At 41.8% G+C, this 21,742-nt stretch overlaps 3 protein-coding genes across 4 annotated transcripts; 2 read left to right on the top strand and 1 right to left on the bottom strand.

Annotated features, from left to right (window-relative positions):
- Positions 1 to 158: 158 nt before the first annotated feature.
- Positions 159 to 11,086, bottom strand: samd8 (sterile alpha motif domain containing 8). Of its 2 annotated transcripts, none has more exons than XM_080834035.1 (6): positions 10,947 to 11,086; positions 6,502 to 7,092; positions 5,710 to 5,805; positions 4,597 to 4,714; positions 2,901 to 3,051; positions 159 to 2,307 (listed from the first exon to the last, which is right to left on the bottom strand). In XM_080834035.1, the coding sequence occupies exons 1-6, from the start codon at positions 10,955 to 10,957 to the stop codon at positions 2,003 to 2,005; spliced, it is 1,272 nt and encodes a 423-aa protein (XP_080690161.1). In that variant the 5' UTR covers positions 10,958 to 11,086; the 3' UTR covers positions 159 to 2,002. The 2 variants fall into 2 exon arrangements, with proteins under 2 accessions (XP_080690161.1, XP_080690162.1); XM_080834036.1 differs by lacking the exon at positions 10,947 to 11,086 and adding an exon at positions 9,283 to 9,421.
- Positions 11,087 to 16,615: 5,529 nt separating this feature from the next.
- LOC308362205 (dual specificity protein phosphatase 13A-like) lies at positions 16,616 to 18,040 on the top strand. The gene is made up of 3 exons (XM_080834759.1): positions 16,616 to 16,826; positions 17,100 to 17,317; positions 17,800 to 18,040. The coding sequence occupies exons 1-3, from the start codon at positions 16,678 to 16,680 to the stop codon at positions 17,991 to 17,993; spliced, it is 561 nt and encodes a 186-aa protein (XP_080690885.1). The 5' UTR covers positions 16,616 to 16,677; the 3' UTR covers positions 17,994 to 18,040.
- A 730-nt stretch (positions 18,041 to 18,770) lies between these two features.
- Positions 18,771 to 21,384, top strand: LOC308362206 (dual specificity protein phosphatase 13A-like). The gene is made up of 3 exons (XM_080834760.1): positions 18,771 to 18,922; positions 19,259 to 19,476; positions 20,526 to 21,384. Exons 1-3 carry the CDS (start codon positions 18,795 to 18,797, stop codon positions 20,735 to 20,737), a joined length of 558 nt encoding a protein of 185 aa, XP_080690886.1. The 5' UTR covers positions 18,771 to 18,794; the 3' UTR covers positions 20,738 to 21,384.
- The last annotated feature ends 358 nt before the right edge of the window (positions 21,385 to 21,742 follow it).

The raw sequence follows: 21,742 nt of genomic DNA, 5'->3' as shown, positions 1-21,742 counted from the left end.
CACGTGTCATCTGAGTTGCGGCTTGGTGAAGGGGATTTTGGCCAGGCCTAGTGACAACAGTGGACAAAATTGCACCTGCAAGCACGCACAGTATCAATTGTAAACTGTTTTAATAGTGTCAGACGGTTTTAATTAACAGAAAGTATTCAACAGGCCTATTTAACAAACTAAGAACTAGCTGGGTTTAAACAAATTATTGCTGAATCCTCACATGATAAGGTTGATCAAAACCATTTCAAAACAACTGCCATTTGTCATTAACAAAATTAATTAAATACAGCCATGGTATTTTAACAAGTCCTTACGCAGGACATATATGGCTACACCTGTAACAGGTTGACATTTTGTTGTGTAGGTTGGTTTAACAAAGTAGCCATAATTTACAGTGTTATAAAGTGTTATGTGCCCATTTCTGCATGGGAACTGCTCCATTTACTTTTGCAGCGATTCCAGTGTTAGTTGGTACCTTCAGAATTAATGTTTTAATGTAGAAAACAATACCCTTTATCCTTTGACATACACATCAATAAATTAAGACAAACAGTTTAAAAGAGTCTAGGAAGGACCAACATTGCTGCAGTATTTTCATTTTTCATTTTTCACAGGGACACGTGGTTCTCGTCATACTGCATATTGCACCTGTTAATTGTAAACAAAAAAGGTACACCAACCCATACCTTTTACACGTGACATTACAATGCAGCAAATACAACGGCAAAAAAACTAAAACCCTCAAAAACATTACCCAATAAACCTTTTTGTACACAGTATACAACATCCGAACAAAATTGGCAAACAGGATGATCATTAAGACAAATATGTTCACCGTGTTCTCTCCATATTTTGGCGTCAATAGGCTTGATCATTGGTACAGAGTCCAGATCCTTTTCTAACAAAACGTGATTCTGACAGCAACAGCAAGGCAAAACGACAACAGCACAAGTATAAAGGAATCTGACATTCTGCTTCACAAACACAGCAGCCATTAAAAAAAAAAAAAAAAAAAACACCTTTACAACATACTTCTTTAATTTTTTTTTAGCAGAAGCAGTCAATGACTTCTCATATAGTATCAGGAGTTTGTTAAGGAATGCAAAAGCTCTGTGCGCAAGTTTAAACTGTTGGCAAATAAGAAGCACAATCTACTTCAGCTTATAAATGAAATATTTCTGTTAATGGAAACATTAGTCACAAGGTCAGTAAATGACAAGTCAATACTGTTTCATCCGAGTTCCAAATTAATGTATCTAGTCAACACAATGTTATGACAGGGTTTGACGGAATGCATCATAATTAAAAAAAAGGTACCATATCTTATGAATTCTTGTAACACAAAACTTTCCATTTATTTCTGTACATGTAATACTGTTCTCTGGTTTACTGAACATATGTTGACACAATAAAATGGCCATGCATGATGGCTTGACAAGTCTGTTTTCATAAACAGTCTCTCAATGGAAACCCTGTTTTATGTTTAATATCCTAAGGCTTTTCTTCATTCATGATTGCGTCATTTTCCATCTGTCTAATGGCAAATTAGGTTCTGTGTTTTTCCTGTTTGTGTTGTACTTGGTTTAAAGGATGTGGCTTTTTCTCTTTTTTTTTTCCTAAAACACTTGTGAGACTCTGTTTTTCAAGTTTGCGGAGGAGCCGACAGATTTTGTTTAATCCCTTTTACCAGGTCCACCACAGCGGGGTAACCACTCCAACTGCTGAGCCACCAAGCAGACCACAGGAGGAAATATGGCAGGGTTAGGCTATGTGCCAAGACAAATAATAATTACTGAGAGAAAAAAATTAAAACATTAAGCAACTCTCCTCCCAAAAACAAAAGAAAATACAAAAGAAAGATCTTGTTCACAATCTGGCAGCTCGAGACACTGACATGACACCTCAATCTCAGCATGTGCCCTTCTGAAGTCTCTCTCTCTCTCTCTCTCTCTCTCTCTCTCTCTCTCCCTTCCAGCAGCTTCTGTACCAGAGGGAGCCGCACTGCCGAACTTTACCCGATTAATCTCCTCATGCATGTGGGCTTGGAGAAGGGCCAGCAGTACTCGTTGGGCACAGGCCCGTTGACGTTGCACTCGAAGAAGGAGAACATGGGGAACCAGATGCGGGCGCGGCGGCTCTGCTGGTAAGCGCGCGTGTTGGCCAGCGTGTGGTAGTACAGGAAGAGTCTGGTAGTGATGTAGAAGGCGATGAAGACATCGATGGAGTAGTGCTCGTGCGCGGCCAGGATGAAGAAGATGCCAAACAGGTTGAGGACCCAGGAGAGGGTGTGGAGGAAATTCCAGTTCCTAGGAGTGTCTGTTGGGAAACCGGACAAAAGCATTAATCAAGCATCGACTGTGGCTCAACCATCCCCAGTGGAACACAGTCTGTACACAATATGCTTGGCCAAACAACATTTAAGTATAGCCCTTCGCGACAGTATCAGTTCTGCAAGTGATAGCTCCGCCAAATCAAGTTAATACGGATGTTTTGCTTACTCTGCATACACTCCTTTTGGAACAACGAGATCACGTATTTCTGGTCTAACGAGTAATGCAGGACTCGGAGCACAAATTAGCATAATGTTACATTTATGGCAACATCAAAAATTCATGGTCTGAGGCATCAAAGAGTCCAAACTCACATTTTGCGTACCATTAGGTACACAGGATAATACTGAAGGCCTCAATGATTTTTGAAGAAAACTTAGTTTTTGTAACACGTCTAACATGCTCATTTTGGACATATGATCATTATAACTTGTTAGCGTTATTAGCATGCTTAATATTTCTGCACCAGATGTTTCTAGGCCACTCTGGAAGTAGACAAAGTGTTCACAAGTCTTGATAAGAAGACTTTACATAATCTCCTAAAACTCAACAACTGCTCAAAAGACGTAACCCACTCACATTCAGTGACAAAGAAGTTGAGCATGGTGATAACCACCGTGTGGCCACTGAACATGTAGTCTCCGCATGTGTGGACCCCTGTGAGGGACATTCCAAACCCACTCCAGATGGCTATGGCACGCTGCAGCTTGGCCCACATGTCACCATACATCTGAGGAAAAACAAAAACGAAAGAAAAAGAAAAAAGAAACATGAGTCCACAGACCACGCATAGAGGGTGTGGGAAATGGCCGATATGTAAATGTTTTTCTTTTCCCTTGTGAATAAAAGCCACTGAGTCCTTTTTAGTTACCAATATACAACCACACCATAATCATCCAGAAGCTATGTTAATAGGAAGATGGGTACAGGGAGCTATTATAGAAGGCATCATTTATTCAGGGCGGCATAACAATGTGCCTCAACGTCTGTGCGACATCTCAACAATTCGCATGTTCCACGTTAAACATTGGTATTTGATCAAAATACCAGTAGTCCCTGAAAAACCAGACGGGGAAATGTTCTGGGCACAGACCCAAGTAGAGGCTAAGGCCCAATCTCAATACTTCCCCTTACCCCTTATCTTCCCCCTTACCCTTGAAGTTGCGCGTTCATGTGAGAGCTAGTGGTGTCTCAATACCCAATTTGATCAAGATTATGGGGTAAGATTGAGGGCTGTATGGCCCTTGTTTTTAAGATCATCGGAGAGCTTACTTGCTCCTCCAAGGGCTATCCCAGAGCACACAGCGAAACCAGCTCGGGAATTTAAAAAAAAACATGGCTGCTTGAAGCGAGGAATATTTTACATGAATAAAGCTATCTACACAACTTTTTATATGTTTATAATGACTCGGTTTGATCTGAAATGTGCTACACGAACGATGCATAGTATTGTAGGTCTTAACTGAAGCTTTCAAACGGTAGTTTTAGGTTACAATTAGCGCGTATGCCACCACTTCATTGGGTTATATGGTAGCTTTCTAGCTAGATGCTACATACACTACATGTAAGTATTTTTGGCTTATAATTAATTTAAAAATTACGAAAGTCTTGTTTCGTGCTCTACACAGTTGTATACATATATATTTGCAACCATGTCCTTCATTGAAACTTTTTTAAATCGCTAGTTTCATAGCTCATACAATCACGCACGACGTACCCGAAACCGAGTGGCGTCTCATTTCATAGGGGAAAGTTTTCAGCCCTTGGCCCTTACACTTGCAAGTGCTAGGGTTAAGACAAAGACAAAGACAAAGCAAAAGGGGCAAGGGGAAGAATCGAGATTCGGCCTTACCCTCACAATGACCAGAGCTGTGTCCTAAGCACACAAGTCAAGGATCCTTTTGGACCCTCTCAAACCCATACACTTCAGCAGAGTTATTCACATCAAACTGATCTATGATCAGGTCACAGAAACTAGTTCTCAAGGGGTTCAATGTGACCTGGGCTCTAGGTTCAAAGTCTGAGGACTCACTGACATTGTGGATAAACGCTATTAAGCTATGTCTTAAATATTTTCCTCCAAGACCAACCCCTCTCTTTCGAATGCCACTGTGCATTTAACATTTTCAGTCCTATTTCAAACTCACCTTTAAATAAAAAAAAATGTCAAATGCTGTAAATGCTATGCTCGTTCACACCCAATTTTTAACATTTCACCATTGTTGTCTCCCAATAAAGACTGCAGTCTGCATGTCCACCATAGCCTAAAGCCTACCTTTCCTGAGCACTGGAGATGTTGGCCCGGCACAGAGAGGGAGGTGACAAACATGGTGACACAGCGCAGCATGAACACTGTCCCCATCAGGCTACAGAGCCGCCGCAGGAGGATAGACCTAGAAAGAGAAACACCGCCATCAGCTGTCTCTGACCTCTTTTCAAAACTCAGCTGCAGATATAATGGTCGCTGCTGTGATGGTGACACTTTCCATCTCTAAAAGTGTAGATGGGGGGGCACTGTAGCTCACACAGTAGTCTCGACCACATTCGGGCTTGACGCCCACGGAGGACACAGGTTCGAATCCGGCCTGATGTCATTTCTCCTGTCCACTCCCCACCTCTTCTCCCACTCATTTCCTGTCCCACTCTTAGCTGTACTATCAATTAAAGGCATAAAAAGCCAAAAATAAATCTTTAAAAAAAAAAAAAAGTGTAGATGAACTCTTGATGCGGCAGATACAAACTTTCTAGGTATAGGCCAACCAACTGCAAACCAACAGGTTATAACCTGCCGCTTAACTACTGCTCTATGATGCTAGATAGATGGGCAGACCTGCACTTAGTTTCCATTAAGGGCCATTAGACAAGCGTCACACAGGGCCATCCTCTTCAAGAGCATCAAGTTCATGCATTCTTTATTAATATGGCTCAAAACTACTACAATACTACTATAGAGTACAGGCCAATTATGTGTGGGATATCCCCTGGAGCAACTATATTTGTCGTACTTTTTATAGCCTTTCTTTGTAAGCCTCTTACGTTTGTGTAGTGAATACAGTGGAGGCTGCTTTCACAGTATTGGATAAGACATCAGAGACCTTGAAACACCAGTCAAAACAAAGCATACCTGCCCCAGAAAGGCATTGACTGGGCCCATACTTCACATACACCTTTCAGCAACGTTTAATCTCCCATGGAAACAATCCCTCCTCTTATCAGTATGTACCGCATGTCATTAGTGGCTCCAAGGTCAGGGTTTCAGCCTTGTAGGGGGCACAGGTATGCGTGTCTGTGCCTTCCGTGCAGTGAATTCATCTTTATGGATGAGGCGTATCCCAGCATCTGCTCAGTGATTAAAGGGGCGATGATCCGCACTACTAGAGGGGCCTACCTGTGCCTGTGCAGAAGCAGAACCAACAGCCAAATGTTGCACAGGATCACCCCACACGCCTCGGCCATGGCAAAGGCCCACGGGATTCTCGGCACGCTAGGAAGAGAGAAGAGGCCGACCGGGAGAGAGGGGGAGACAGAAAGACAAAAAAAAAAGAGAGAGAGAGAGGGAACAGAGGGAGGGAGAGATGCCTTTAATCCTCTTAAGAGCAGATGTTGTGCATTTACATGTTTTTTCCATTCCTATGAGTAGTTTAGCCTGACCTTGATCACTGCGTCACCCTTATCACCGCCCAAATATCTTACACAAGCTGGTGTGCATCGGCCATCAACATAACCATGATGGCAGACTCACCAGTTATGGCCTTAACTCAAATGATTTCTTCCTTCATGTTAAATGAATGGGGTCAGGGTTCGAAGAGACTGACAGCCATAACATGAAAATGAGAATCACATTAGAAGGAGTGATTATGCTAAATACCACAGGCATGCAGCATGGAGCCCTGACCTTCATTCAAAGCCAATAATAATCATGGGAAAAAAAGAATAGGCGTCACAGACCGCTAATTACACTGCGGTCACAGAAGAGATTCTGCATTACGCAAGATGACATGACATTTTCAACAGTGCTGCTGACTATGTAAAATACAATAAAGGTGTGGCAAGTTTACTTCAGATCACACTAGCAGGCGTGTTTGCCTTGTCAACTACACTAGCTGAGAGTCACATCAACACTACAGAATGACGAGTGCGGACTTCTAACGTAGGTGTTTCTATCACAGGCGAACCTCACCTGTCCAGGAAGATGTCAGGCAGGGGAGGGTAGGTGCGCATGTCAGGCACCCGCTCGTGCACGATCACCATGACGAAGGAGGTGAAGCCAAACACGACCATCACGTACATGGAGCTCACTATCGTCTTCCAGTACTCCGGGTCCAGCCGCCGTGCCTGCTGCTTGTGTTTGCCGTTGCTGTACTGGTGACACTGGTGGTACTGGTAATCCACACCGCCTCCGTTGCTCGGCGAGCCTTCGTAATCGCGCCCAGAGTCACCGTTGCAGAGCCAGTCGCTGCTGCCGCCGCCCTGCGGGGAGTGGCCATCGCAGGTGAGTCCCAGCTCCTCCAACACATCGACGTGCTGCTTCTGCAGGCGCCGCAGCGACACCATGAGCCGCTTGATGTCGCCCAGCACCTGCAGCTCCAGCGGTGGCGAGCGCAGGTCGTACTCGCTCAGCGCCATCAGGCTCAGGCCGTCCAGCCGGTGCTTGTTGCACAGCAGGTCCACGTAGTCGCAGAAGCCCTCCTCGCGCAGCCAGCGTGCCACATGCTTCGTCGTCCATCGGCGGATGCTCGGCTGCGAGCCGGCCATGACGCCTTCGCTCCGACTACAAAGGGGAGGAGGGGGGGAGAAATAGTGATCAATGTCAACAATAATTTACTGCTGGAGTACACAGACAACGACAACAGTGCGGACAGTTATTTACTGTGGATGTTCCACTGGTAGAGAGAGGCGATGACAAAGCAGGCAGTTCAATGGTCAGGACAATAGATGCACTGTATCGGGATCGGGTTGTTTCCCAAATGACAGTGTGACATGCAAATCCACCTGGTACCATGATGCTAATGCCTCAGGTCTACATATCTATGTTAACACTAAATAACATCTAACAAAAAGCACTGTGAAGAAAGTTATAAACTCTTACAGTATGGTAATCCATGTCATTTTATTACTTGAGTGTCTGATCAGGGTGAGAGTGAAAACAAGAGCCAATGCCACACCAGAACTTCCAAAAGAAGGAAGTCAAACAAACACTTTTTTATTCATTTCTACATACTGATAGCAGTTGTTTGATAAATATAGGCCAGCTAAGTAAATTAAACAGTTTCCTAATCTGATGTTACCTAATCTGAGTAACTCTGAGCCAAGAAGTAGCTAAATATCTTATGCAGATCCAAGTGCTTAGTGCTTAGAGGGTCTAGTCATTTGTCCCTATGAGAAAGCTTTAATCACATTGCTGTAGCAAAACTATGATTGTTAAAGTACAGACTCGGGCAGGTTGTCAATTGGGGTAATTCGTTTGAAGCTAGTCTGAGAGGCACCACACACTCTTTGTCCAGATGCACTGAGAACATAGCAATAGTAACCTGTTTGGTTACCACAACTATGGCAGCTACAGCCCTATTTCTGTCATGGTTCACAAGCTTACAAAACGTTCAAGCTTACAGCCCGTTTCTTTGTCATGGTTGGCAAGATTTCAAATCCCCAGAGCTTCTTTCCACAGAGAAATCGGATAAAAAAAATCAAACCTATTAGACAGAGCATCCCAACACAGTCAAACAATGAAGCTATAAAGTCTCTATGACCATCTAGAAATAACTTGATTGATACAATTTAATACACTTGATAAAAAACTTGAGGAAACAGTTCTTAAATCAGCATGTTGTCTTGATATACTGCTGTCTGAGTTTTTGTAAACCATTTCTAACTCTTTACAACTGACTTGAAACAAACAAATAGGCTAGTTAACGGCTCGTTGCTTTCAGGCATTTTTCCAAAGTCATTAAAAACAGTTACTGCATTAGACACTTTAGATCATAGAAAACTGCCGGACAGGTTGGAAAACTGAGTAGGACTTTCTGGGGCAGTCCTTCATTGGTTGGTTCAGGTCTGGTTTAGAAGGCCGGAGTTACTTTGTCACCATTGGCAGTTATGGATTTGACATGGGGGCTAATTCGATAATTAGTATTAGTTCACACCTTGACACTCCAAATCTAAAAACCTATACATTGAACAAATCTAAAAACCAAAGACCGAGACCAAAATCGTGCCGTTCTAATCGACTCAGATTTCACCCTCACCAGCCATATCAAAGCAATCACAAACAGCCTTATATTGTCTTAAAAATATAGCCAGAATATTTGATTTCCTTAAAAGACCAAAAGAACCTCATCCATGCTTTTATCTCCAGTAGGGTGGACTATTGTAATGGTCTCTTAACTGGACTTCCCAAGAGGACCACTTAACAGCCGCTGCTCATTCAGAATGCTGCTGCTGCTGCTTCTGCTACGGTTTTATTCAGAACCAAGAGAACAGAGCACATTACTCTAGTTATAAAATCTTTCTGATGTGCCCTAAATGTGGCAATTTCAAAATCTCTAAAACTTGCACTTTTTTTCTTACTGCACTTTAATTCTGGAAGTGAACCTCTAGTCACTCCTGACAGGGAAGTGACATCTTGAGCTGATTTGTGCTTGAGTCAGGGCTATTTCCAGTATGCAGTCATTGCACTTTATGTAGGCTAATTTGCACTTTCTTTTAATTATATTATTTATCTTTTAATTATACGACTGTCTTTTAAATCACTCTGTTTCATATTTAATGTACTTTGTACTTTCTTTTAATTACATTGTTTTGACTCTGTAAGAAATGTGCTATTTATATATATATATATATATGTCCTGAGTTTCTAGGCTGCCAGAAATATACTTTCCCTATACAGGTCGTATTTAACCGTTCAGAAAAACAAAATGGATACGCCTATGTTAATAAGAAATGCTGCCAACCATAAACTTACCTTCAGAACACAGGAGACAGCTTTTACCCTTGGCAAATGAGCCAGTTCGATAGGACAGTGCGTTCAACGCATGTGCCCAAAAACGCTTATGGAAGCTTTGTAATCGACACTCTGTGGAGACTTCTCACGGAGCTGTAAACTTAACCTACGGATGCAGCTTTCACTCAGAGCTCCTATTTGTGTAAAACACTGAGCAATGCATTGCTCAACACGGCAGTACTCTGATCCAATGCAATCCCCATTGCTGATGAAACAAGTGCAACGACCGCAAAGAAAGTGTCCCCCTGGTATTTAAAAAAAAAAAAAGAAAAAACGCCGATAAAAAAATCCAAAGCTTTCATTGGTATGGTTTCAAAACCAAGCCCGTGAGAAAACAAGACTAGACAAGCAATTGCACAAACGTAAACTCAGGATTGCAGAAAGTTGTCCCTGATGATTCAACAGAGGAACCTTCTCCTCTGACATATTTATTGTTGTCATCCAGTGAACAGTCACGCTTCCTGTGACGAAGAGGTGGGTCTTTCTGAGGAACATTAACGGACCGTCTGAATGATCTAATTTCTCCCTCATGGGCCACAGGGTGTCTTGGCCTTAGGAACGTTTATAATCAGTATCAGCTGTCAGTTGATCAGAGGATACGCCTTGGTAGATGACAAAATTATATTGCTGATACACCCAGCTCAACACGAGCTACGGGCTATCACCCAAAGAGCTCCCCACAAGGAGGAAAGGACAAACAACGTGGCTTGTTATCCAACTGACCACTGAAAAGACACGCGGACAATTCTAGACCAAATTTCTCCTGACCATATGAAACTGTACAAAGACTAACCATAAACCCCAGTTCACCAGTTAGAAAAATAACAATGTAACCTTTACGTATCCTATGCTAGCCTCCAGAACAGGATCCGTTCTACTAAATTGGCACTGTACATTGGCACTCATGCTCTTTGACAAATTGGACCTATCCAATAGATAGGCTGACTGACATAGCGTTATTTCTGTTGTGTAAATTGGACTTGACTTCAGAGTTTATTCTCCCGATTCAGTCACTGTTTTGTAAATGAACGTTAAGCTTTATGTCCCTCTAATCATAGTCAGATATCAGATATTTAGCTCATTACACAGATCTGAACCAACACAACAGCTAAAGATAAGACTTAATGTTAACCTTAAGCGCAATGAATGTACAAGACACATGCCTGGCTAATAGGGTTATCTCAGGGGAAAATAAAAGCTCAACCAAGATGAGTGGCTAACAAAAGAGCTGACCATGTAGGTCAGTGGACAGCTGTACTAGCACGATGCTACATAGCTATCCTATTTAGCCGCAAACGTGATCTGAAAATGCTAAATTGCTAGCTAAGAGACAAATTCAATAAAAATATATTTCATGACAAAATACATTTCAATGGCGAAGGTATGTGCCTGATGAGCTCAACGTCGTCATGAGTATGTGTGATGCTTATTTGCCTAAATATTGAACTGGTTGGACGCTTACGAACCAAGCTTTCTCTCATAATGCTTGACATTCTAGACCTGTCAGGTAGCCAGCTAGCTTTATTGCTAGTTGTTTGCTAGAACACCAGGTAGCTCGCTAGCAAGTCGTGAATCTTCTATTACCAGCTTGTTAAATGCAGAATAATATAGAAAAGAGTGCTCACCTTTGTCTCATTCAGAGAAGTGAACTTCGCAAGCCGTGTGTGTTTCTGAGTATGCCCAGAATGTATGTGGTACACGTTTAAAGGAAATCATTGCGCCCCTGATAGCTGAGTAGCATTTAACGACACACATTAGTGTTGACTGTAAACAGGCACCGAGCAGAGAGACAGCATCATGGGGACGTGCTGGCACATAACAAGCATATGATTATAAAGACACTGACCTCTAGTGGTTTTATATGGACTTGCACGGCTGGCATAAGTAAACGGGAATTGCAATCATTTAATTTAATTAGTTTTCATTTATTATACTGATTGTATCAAGATTGTTTCAGTTTGTAGAATGTATGTAGTTTTTAACTTTAAATTGCACCATACAGGCACACATTCTCTCTCTTTCATGGGCACGCTCACTCACGCACACGACCTCTCTCAAACCGGACCGTCTCCCCACTCCCACTCTGTCACGGAGCGTAGTCACACTTGCGGCTGCGGAGGGCAGGGGAACACGGCAAGATATGGGAAAAGTAAATTGACGTCAGAGTAGTTAAAAAAAACGAATATAAAAAATATTAAAAACACCATATAGCCTAATATATGTCAAGATACCCCTGGAAATATAGGATACCTCTTTACTCTTTTCATTGTGTGTGTGTGTGTGTGTGTGTGTGTGTGTGTGTGTGTGTGTGTGTGTGTGTGTGTGTGTGTGTGTGTGTGTGTGTGTGTGTGTAGCAACATTTCATGTTTTATTTACATATACTTTTCCGTGTAATATGCGTATGTTGAATTATGCAGGCCCACTTCTTTTCGATCTTCAATGCTGCGAGGTAACGGATGTTGTATATAATAGCATAGTCCTCTTAGCTTTGAAGTTATTTGAGTATTTTATGGTATGCAGATATTATATATTATAGATATATGATATATTATAAACAGAAAGTACTGATTTATAACCATTTAAGTTGCATTTATTGATGTGGTATTTTAGCAAGTATAAACAAACGATATATTATAAAATATTATCTAAATTTTCCATCAATCACACACACTAAAGAAAACACCATAAAAACAAAAAGGAAAGTCAGCAATGATAAATGTTTGGATGCAATCTAAAATTTCTAACCAAAAATGAACTGTATGGGAACAATTCCAGAACAGATGTGAAACCTTTCCATCTGAACTATTAGGCAACAGAATGAGCAGTCAGACTCAAAGTACTACTTACATCTCCTAACGAACATTTTGATGGTTTTAGAAAGCACCTCAATTCACGTGTTTGTACATTAACATTAAGTACTCGTTAATCACGTGATACTGGTGTAAGAACTGAAAATGGGTCAGTTTCTAAATATTGTTCATCGTTGGTATTGACTACATTTCCCATACTGCTTTGTTTGGAGTCAGGGGTGAAGGAGGTTTTCCACAGAGTTGAGAGCAGAGACGAAGGGCCACTCTAAAACTGGGCCCTCCCCACTCCTACTTCGTCGTGGAGAGCACTCTGTTTTTAGTCACAAACGCGGTTATGGAGTGCACTCTTAATGAAGGGGTAGGGTGTAATACAGTGGCAAGCTTTGGAATGCCCTCAACGGAAAAAGGAAATTGACATCAGAGTCTATTCCATCGATATAACGAACAAAATAAATATTAAAAACACCATAAAATATAGATTTTGGAGACCTCGGGAATTTCTTTCCTCATTATGTCTGTGGAGCTGCATTTCATCTTTTATTTACGTTAATTTTCCATACACTGTAATATGCAGACCCTAAAATCTTGCATTATGATGGTCTGCTTCTTTTCAATTTTCAGTGTTTTACCGCTGATATGTCATAAATTTCTCTTTGATTAAGAAATAGACCACGGATGTGGCCAGAAAAACAACTGACAGGTAGAGTTGGGGCTACACAGGCACAAATAAACTGTTGCACATGCTTGCGGGGTCAGCATTGATGCAGACTTGTTGTTGGAGGGTGTTATAACCTATAAACCACTTCCACTCCCCGCTAATTGGACCCTCTGCGGAACACCCAAACAAATTAAAGTGAATAAGGAGAGGGTGCGGGGGGTGGTTTAAGAATGGCCAGAAGAGTTAATGATTGTAAGAGTGTTTTGAACGGCACTGGAGAAATAAAGCATTTCAGTTCTGAATTTGTCTGTCTCTGTGACATTATTTTCTTCACCACGTAATAACCTCTCCGATAAAAAACGCTGCTGTATGTCAATAAAAAAAATAGAAAAGGTGTCAAGTTTCTTTGAAACCTCTGAGCTCTGAGGGAATGGAGAGAGACACAGCTCACATATGGGGGAACTAGATGCAAGCATCTAAGTCACTGAAACAGTAACAAGCAAGCCTTTAAGAAGGCATGAATTGGGCAAGGGTGGGGCCTAACCCCCGCCCTGGTCATGAGCTATATAAGCCCCCCGCTCCCCTTATGGTAAGTTACTTTCAGGACAAGGCCGCCTTCTGGGATTGCGCTGAGCTGTGTCTCACTCCATTCCTTACGTTCTCCTTCAGTTCACAAATTGGGACGTAGAATTTCTTTTTTGAAGAGCTGTTAAACAACCTCCTTCTCGCCAAGTGAAACCCCTTCTTGTCATTAGGCCCTGATCGCAAAGCACAATGCACAAACGACATCCAAACAATAAAAGCACAGGAATGTTTGAAAATTGGCCCAATCAGCAGTTTAACAGATCTGCTTTATGTCCAAGCCATGACGTAACGCCCAAGAGGTTGCCTTTAAAATCCTGTACAATCCAGTGTGAAGCATGTTGCTTAGAAAAAACCAGACCCGGTGTACAAGGCATACAACCAATTGATCAGATGATCTGACATTTCTTGTTCTGTCCATATAAATATATCAAGCCCCATGCACAAGAGGCATGCAATCTCCTTTCCTCAAGGGTAGAAAGAAGGTAGCTCAATATGTAGACACAAAATCAGGGTTAGTCCCAAGAAGCACCTTAGAATTGAGTGCATTGTGGTCTCTCTGAGAGGAATGTTTTATCCATTTCGTGTAAGGATTTAAAAGGGTGATCACAGAGAGCATCCATCAACAGTGGGAGATCCCATTGTGGGACTTAATACCGCTTGATCAAGTAAGAGAGACTGAACAACCAACATGATCGTAATACTTTTGATAGTTGTCCATTCGGATTCGGTTGATGGGCATCAAAGCTCAGACATTTTAAGTTCAATTACATCGATTACAACCCAAGTCTGTTTTAAAAAAGTGAACTTGTCCTGTGTGTGTTACATGACGCAGGCAGGCTATAGACATGTCATGATGGGGTGGATTCAACACTGGTTGATCAAATCTCAACTTATATCTCAATACAAAACACAGCTGGCTCACATGAACAAAATATGTATGGATGTTAAATTACCATCAAATTTAAACTGGATACCCTCGCTAGCTAGGCTATCAATTGCATTCTAGGAGTTCTACATTCCTTTTCACACACAAACACACACACACACACAAACAAACACACACACACACACAAACACACACACACATACAAAATGGTAAAAAATATATAAAAAGGAAAAAAAGGTTTCATTGCTTCTGCTGATCAAATTTGGCCTAGACATCCTTCTATCCTAGAAAGAGCCATCTTTGTTCATCATACAGATTTTCATTCAGGCATGGTTGCCTGACCTTGTGCTACTCCACTGTAGCCTACTGAACAAAACCAAAATTTCCTCACAGGTTTTCCCCTGTAGTTCAGCATTCATCTAGCCTGACGATGTCATACTCATAATTCTAGTCAGAATATGAGTCTGATACTGCTCCATTGAGCTGTGAGTATGGGGCGTGTTTCACCGAACCAGGGAAAAAAATGCCTCTTTGCTCAATTGCATACCTAGAACCAATCAGAGCAACGTACTATGACCATCAGATACATTCAACTTTTACCGGATCCCGTAGGAAGGACGGCAAAAACATCTTTTCGATCAACAAATGCCTTGATCGCGTTTCTCTGTTCCTCTTTCAAAATTGATGCGCTGTCAATATCTGTGAGATATCCATGCTCACGTTATACTTATTAGCAGCGAGGCTAGCTAGCTACTATGTGTTTCAAGGGATTTTTGGTCTAAGCGTTAGCATTAACCTAACAATAATGGCCTACAATATTCTGCAACATTCGTGTAGCACATACACAACTAACCGAGTCAATGTAGACATAAAAAAGTCGTGTACATAGCTTAATTCACATAAAATATTTCCCACTTACAGGCTCCTGAGACGCCGCCATCTTGGTACGATTTCGAATCTACCTTTAATTCAACTCAAGCCTTGGTTGATCATCTGTCCATCATCGTATAAAGCCCACCCTGACAATTTCATTGGTCAGATAATTTTGCTAAAAACTGATAATTTCTCCCCAATGGAGCAGTGCCAGACCGAACTTCCCAGACCTAAGTTCAGGCTGGTATCCAGGCTAGCATTCATCATAAACGGCTCATCATAAAATCTAAATCTGAATTTTACAGATTTAATTTTCTTTTTCTTTTTCAGAGGCTAATGGCCCCGGACACTCCTTCAAAAACTCTTGATTCTCCTACTCATTATTAAACTGCGCCCATGTATACCCTTATATGCCATCCTAGTAACCTCTGAAGAGATATTCCAACAATATTTGTTGAAAAAAATTGTCATATAGACTATGACAAAAAGAAACACAATTTATGTAAATTACTTGTTGACATGTAATGTTCTTTTCTTGTATTTTGTCAAAAGGTCCAAACACTTATTTGACTTATTGACCGAGTTTACTGAAAGGTTTAAAACATTTCAACAAATCACAAATTGCTACAGTTGATTTTCAGACCACATATGTGTCACATATGTTATCAAATGAATTTGAGATTTTCAAAAGCGTTTCTTGGCTACAGCCAATCGAAATCAGCGGTGAGGCTGCTACAAAGGAAGTGAGGGCATATTTCATCATTTCTTTACATAATGACATCAAGTTTCCATGACAACTATGGCCTGCTGGGCCTGCATTGCTACTTGGGGATATATTATTTATAGCGCTTTATAAAGCATTTGTCACAAGGACACTTTATATGTATACAATTTAGAGAAAAATAACTCAAGGCATCTGTTAATGTTTGGGTGTGTTAACACACTAGCACCAACAATAGCAAGGCTATAACACCCTATAACAAGGTCTATTTATATGACTTGTGTGTGACAAATTATGAGGAGTTTTAGTTTGTGCTTTCCTACCTACTGTATCTCTAATTGCGAAGTGAAGCAAACATGACAAGCTGGGCATTATAAGAAGTATATATGTGGAGCTTTTCATTCACAGAGAATCCCATTGTATACCATTTGTCGTAAATTATTTGCACAACTTTATCCTACAGTGGGCCGTAGGGTTAACAGGATGGAATGGGCTGTTGCTCAGCCAACTTTATAGCCTGGCCTCGTGTACGTCCTTGCGCACACACACACACACACACACACACACACACACACACACACACACACACACACACACACACACACACACACACACACACACACACACACACACACACACACACACACACACACACACACACACTCGTTTCAGCTTTCATTAAGACTCCTACTGCCAAGCGACACCTGCTCCTGTCACTATCACAATGAAATGTCTCACCACCATTGCAACAAACACACGACTATGAGGAAAATGGAAAGAATGGGCTTCAAAACTAAACCAGAAACAAACGCTTAGAAGAATTATGTCCAGCTCGGTGGATACAGTTGGAAATCAAATATCCACACCAGCTGATACTCCGTCTGTGAAGGAACTAGAAAGAATCTGCTTCTCTGGAAGACGGACGGGGAATCATGTGGATGAAGTTTGGCCTAATTTATTCATTGGGGACATGTAAGTGATGTCAGATGACCTTTAATGATTTTATGCCTGAATATGAAATTAAATCACAAGGCATGCCAGCTTTAACCTGTGGTTATGTGTTTTTGCCAGTCTTTCTTTGCAGTCTTGACATGTATTTTTAATGTGCTAAATTCAAAAGAATAGGTTCCTCTAAGGTATGCTTTTACTATTCCTCTGTCACTCTCTAATATCTTTCGATGCTCTCTCTCCCTCTCGCTCTCTCTGTTATCATTTTACGCCCCTGCTTTTTCCTCCCCTCTTTAGGTCCACCGCCAATGACCGCTACAGCCTGTGGAAACTGGGGATCACTCACGTCCTGAACGTTGCCCATGGGAAGATGCACTCCCAGGGGAGTCATGAATTTTACGGTTCAACTGTGGAGTACTACGGGGTTCCTGCCGACGACTCCCCATCCTTTAATCTTTCACACTATTTTCACTCATCCGCCGATTATATTCACCAGGCGCTGAACTCACCCGGAGGTACTGTTCCCATTGCTTCCCACATTAGTTAAGCTATTAAACACACTCCCTATTAAAAAAAACATGTGCTCTGATATTATCATTGCCCAGCTGTTAAGCCTCCACAGAGATCTCATTTCATCAATACATCCTAAGTGTGCACATTAGGGGCCTGTGCACTGCTATCTACATAAAGATGCTACTGTACATAAAAGCGTCCGCTCACTTATCTGATTGTAGCTATTTTCAGTCAAGGGATTACATATCATTACACTAATTTAGCGTCAGACATGATTTTTATAATACAATAAACAGATCAATGAATAGATATAAATAGCTTGTCATTTATTGAGGCATGTGTTTACATGAAGGCGTGTGTTTTTTTAATCTTTTTAAAATATGTTTTGTTTGAAAGTTAAAATTATTTTAGCTCTGCAGATGTCAGAAATAGAGTTTCCATGCATCAGTAGGACCAAGCTCTCTGTGTCCTCTCCTCTCCCCAGCTAGGGTCATTGTCCACTGCGCTGTGGGGGTGAGCAGATCAGCCTCCCTGGGTCTGGCCTACCTAATGATCCATCACCATTTCACACTGGTGGACGCCATCCGGAAAGTCATGGCAAGCAGGTGGATTTGTCCCAACAGAGGATTCCTCAAGCAGCTCAGGGTATTGGACATGCGCTTACGCAAGCGACAATGAGGATGCACTTTTAAGATGCAGTCTTTACCGGAGTCCCACCTATAGCCCAAGGTGGCTTGCACATCCAAAAGACAAACTTTAGCACTTTAAATACCCCTGTGACAAGGCTAACTCTGAATCAGTGTTTTCTCTATAGCCTATAAGGTTGTAAAAATAACATGTTTGTAGATGTGCTGTGACAGCAACTTTTGGACTGTTATCTAAATTCAGAACCAGCTTAAAACATAGCTAAGCTATTCTGAGCCATACAGTGACAGACATACTTCTCGAATGCACAGGGCAAGAGATCAGGATCAAAGAACCACAGTGACATGCCAATGACACCGCAGTGATACAGTCATTGCGCCCGCAGCAGAGGTGACAAGTTCTGTCCACTGAGAGGACAGACTGTGTCATGTATTTCACAGCTGTCAACGGCTCCTTCAAAGGTGGACTGCTGAGAGCTAGCGTCAGGCTCTATTTACCTAAAGGATACAATGTTCTTAATGTAGTCTTTGTGAATCTTAATAAGTATTTACACGTTGGCATCGAGTGACTGTCGCCGTTTGCTGGTTAGTCATACTGAGTCTCCAGTGTTATGTGAGCCACAGGCAGGGAACGCCTTCTCCGTCATCGCACCCTCTCAATGAGAAAAAGTATACACTGGGCGCTGGAGGAGGCACTAAATTGGGTGAGCGTCTAGTGAGCGTAAAATAAACACCTGTTCGAAGCCGTCAGCCAGAGCTAGAAGACATGACGGAGCCTGCCGTGACACAGTAAACAGAGAAACTTCATTGATTTGGCGGGCTATTGGGCTCCAAGATGGCAGCTCAGAAAGGCCACAAAAAGGAGTATCTCACTGTGAAAGACCTGGAGAAAGTACTGAATTCTTGCAAGCTGGATCTGCACATGATTGACGAAGTGTGGCCAAACTTGTACATAGGAAATGTGTAAGTTTTACTCCTCTCTCTCTCATTCTCTTTGTGTGTGTGTGTCCGGTGTTCTGTAAAACTGAGAAATTACACAATGAAACTGATGTGGCTTGTTAAAAAGATGCACAGTATTTTATTTGGAATTTGAAAGTTAAAATGTTCGATAGCAAGTGACTTAACTTCAGTTGAAAGATAAATTCCTTTAACCCTTTATTATTTGAAAACAAACACTACTGGGGTTTCCATACTTTCAGAAGTATGGAAAAACTACTAGAACGTTCTGTTCCCCTTCATTTGTGTCATCATTCAGCTTAATTCATGCAGTCTTCATTTTGTTTCTTTCCATCTTACCAGATCAGTTGCCCAAAACAGGACTGCCTTACAGAAATTAGGAATCACTCATGTGTTAAATGCTGCCCACACCAAACGGGGCAGCATTGGAGACCAAAGATTTTACGGAAACAACTTTGTGTATTGTGGTATTCCAGCAGAGGACTCCACTCACTTTGACTTGGACGTATACTTTCAACCGGCTGCAGAGTTTATTCATAAAGCGTTAAAAACACCTGAAGGTAAGGCGCCGTTAGTTTTAACCCCATGCCTTTTCCCCAGCAACTAAACACAAGACAAACTCACCAATAATGCATTTCACCCAAAGCCTAACCCCAGACATGTGGCCTCAAGCTCATTTAGCACGCTTGTCTCCCACTGTCTGTACTTTTAGTACCAGTCGTTCTCTTTTGTGGGGGAAGCACTTGAACTTGAAAGTTGCACTGTCATCCAATTTCCTCACTCTGCCTCTCCAGTCTCCCCTGCCCGGGACATTTTTAGCCCGAGCTGTCAAAGCCATTGTCATTCCATTCACACACGAGGCTTAGAATTAGGTGTCTTACCTCTTAAAAGTGTAATTTATAACATCCGTCCATTGGGCCTCTGAAGTGTGGCTTCAGCTAAAAGGACGGCAAGACGTCCGCTGCCAGCCAGGACCTGTCTGCAAGGAGACCTGCCATGAACAAAGGCAATGAATTGTGGGGGCTATTTTTAGCCCAGGAGCAGAGGGAATAACGGGCCATGCCTTTGTGAAGTGGGCAGTCATGTATGTTATTAAGAAGATGAAGGGGACTAATCCTTGCCCCTGATTTCCCCTCCTCTCCCTTCTCTTTCTCACTTAGGCTCTCTTTAAATCTTCAAAACGATTGGATGACCTTCTTCTCCTCTGACTTCTCCTTTTTTTTAACCTTTGCTCCTGTCTCTTCTCTGCTCAAATCTGCTCTACTTTTCTTTGAGTGTTTCCCTTCCTCTGCTGGACAATTCCCCAACACACTTCTTACGTCTGCCCTCCTTTTCTCTTCACTCCTTTCACCCTTAGTGTCCTCTATTCTCCTCTGCCCCCACCTTTCAAAGCAGGTTCCCCCTAGATCAGACTCTAATTGCTATTTAGCATTTGGTTAATTAAAATCTCTACCATCAAACAATTATGTTTGCTTAATCCAGACCTTTGAAAAAAACAAGTGTCATTGGAAAACACATCCATTGTCTTCTCTAATGAACATTTCTGACCCATTCACATGTTGATGACAATGCACATTTCCACACATATCTGTGCTTCTTCTCTCCACAGCCAAGGTTCTGGTGCACTGCATCATGGGATTGAGCCGGTCCTCCACCCTGGTGCTGGCGTACCTCATGCTCTACCACCGCCTGCCGCTGTGCAGGGCCATCCAGAAGGTCATCAAGAAGAGGGCAATCTACCCCAACAGGAACTTCCTGGCTTTGCTCCTGGATCTGGAACTGCAACTGAACAGGAAGCACAGAACCTGCGTGCTCCTGTGACGGTAGGCAGCAGAGAGAGCTGCCACTGGACTTCACATTACATTTGTGATCTTTATGTTGGTACAGAAACACTTGGACTAGAAAGCATTGAAGTTATGGTGACACGTTGAAAAGTTGCTGGAGATGGTTAGAGTGGTTGCAATGCTAATAATTTTTATTTTACTGTGAAAGGTTTCTGTTGTTGTTGTTGTCGTCTCATCTCTTTTTATTCATTATTTTCCTTAACAAAAGACAGAAAGATTTACTTCAATGTGAAAGGGTTGCTACATTGTGCAATATAATCTTTGGCAGTGTTTCTGTTGCATTGCAGTTGCAATACAAGGAGTTGCGAAAGATGTTCTGTGCTCAGGGAACAAACACATCGAGAGACATACAAATTCAGTTATGCAGTCAGAATGCAAAAATGTGTCTGGCTTCACACACACATACACACACACACAAACACACACACACACACACACACACACACACACACACACACAAACACACACACACACACACAAAATGTGGTGAGGGTCATGGTCAAGATTTCCTAGTTTATAAAAGCATACTAAAGTTGTGCTGAAGGGTTATTTTATATGTTTGCTTTCAACCAATGTCCATTGTGTCTCCAAAATCACTGCTGTGACACTACCTATGTAACCAAGAGGACCAAAGCCCAGTTCAAGAAACAGAAAATCTGTAATAAATATAGATTGTCAACTGAAAGATGGACAGAAATATATTTGTTTTCTTTTGAAGAAAAGCTGCATCCGGAAGTTATGTGTAAAACAATATCATCACTGTCTGCAGTAAAGAATTATGACAACCAGCACCTCAATCAGATGAAGACAATGTGACATTTTTCTTTAAACATGCATCTCGGATAATGAGGCCTGGCTTGGTGGCGTCGCATTAATAATAAATACAGCTCACACAGTAGTGATGTAGGCAGAAGGTGGACGGAAACTGTGCATATTTAAAATGATCTGTCTTATTTTTAAACTTGGCTCGACAAGAATGAGG

Source organism: Sprattus sprattus (assembly GCF_963457725.1).
Source record: "Sprattus sprattus genome assembly, chromosome: 3".
Taxonomy (NCBI): Eukaryota; Metazoa; Chordata; class Actinopteri; order Clupeiformes; family Clupeidae; genus Sprattus; species Sprattus sprattus.
This window is presented reverse-complemented; position numbering and strand designations above follow the sequence as displayed.

What these genes read in the sequence shown, in the direction of transcription:
- samd8 (XM_080834035.1), bottom strand. An exon ending in CCTGACATCTTCCTGGACAG is followed by an intron (nt 5,806 to 6,501) that starts GTGAGGTTCGCC and finishes CTCTCTTCCTAG; the next exon opens with CGTGCCGAGAATCCCGTGGG. An exon ending in CTGCTTCTGCACAGGCACAG is followed by an intron (nt 4,715 to 5,709) that starts GTAGGCCCCTCT and finishes TTCTCTTTCTAG; the next exon opens with GTCTATCCTCCTGCGGCGGC.
- LOC308362205 (XM_080834759.1), top strand. Translation starts at nt 16,678, where the DNA reads ATGTCCAGCTCGGTGGATACAGTTGGAAATCAAATATCCACACCAGCT. An exon ending in AATTTATTCATTGGGGACAT is followed by an intron (nt 16,827 to 17,099) that starts GTAAGTGATGTC and finishes TCCCCTCTTTAG; the next exon opens with GTCCACCGCCAATGACCGCT. An exon ending in GGCGCTGAACTCACCCGGAG is followed by an intron (nt 17,318 to 17,799) that starts GTACTGTTCCCA and finishes TCCTCTCCCCAG; the next exon opens with CTAGGGTCATTGTCCACTGC.
- LOC308362206 (XM_080834760.1), top strand. Translation starts at nt 18,795, where the DNA reads ATGGCAGCTCAGAAAGGCCACAAAAAGGAGTATCTCACTGTGAAAGAC. An exon ending in AACTTGTACATAGGAAATGT is followed by an intron (nt 18,923 to 19,258) that starts GTAAGTTTTACT and finishes CCATCTTACCAG; the next exon opens with ATCAGTTGCCCAAAACAGGA. An exon ending in AGCGTTAAAAACACCTGAAG is followed by an intron (nt 19,477 to 20,525) that starts GTAAGGCGCCGT and finishes TTCTCTCCACAG; the next exon opens with CCAAGGTTCTGGTGCACTGC.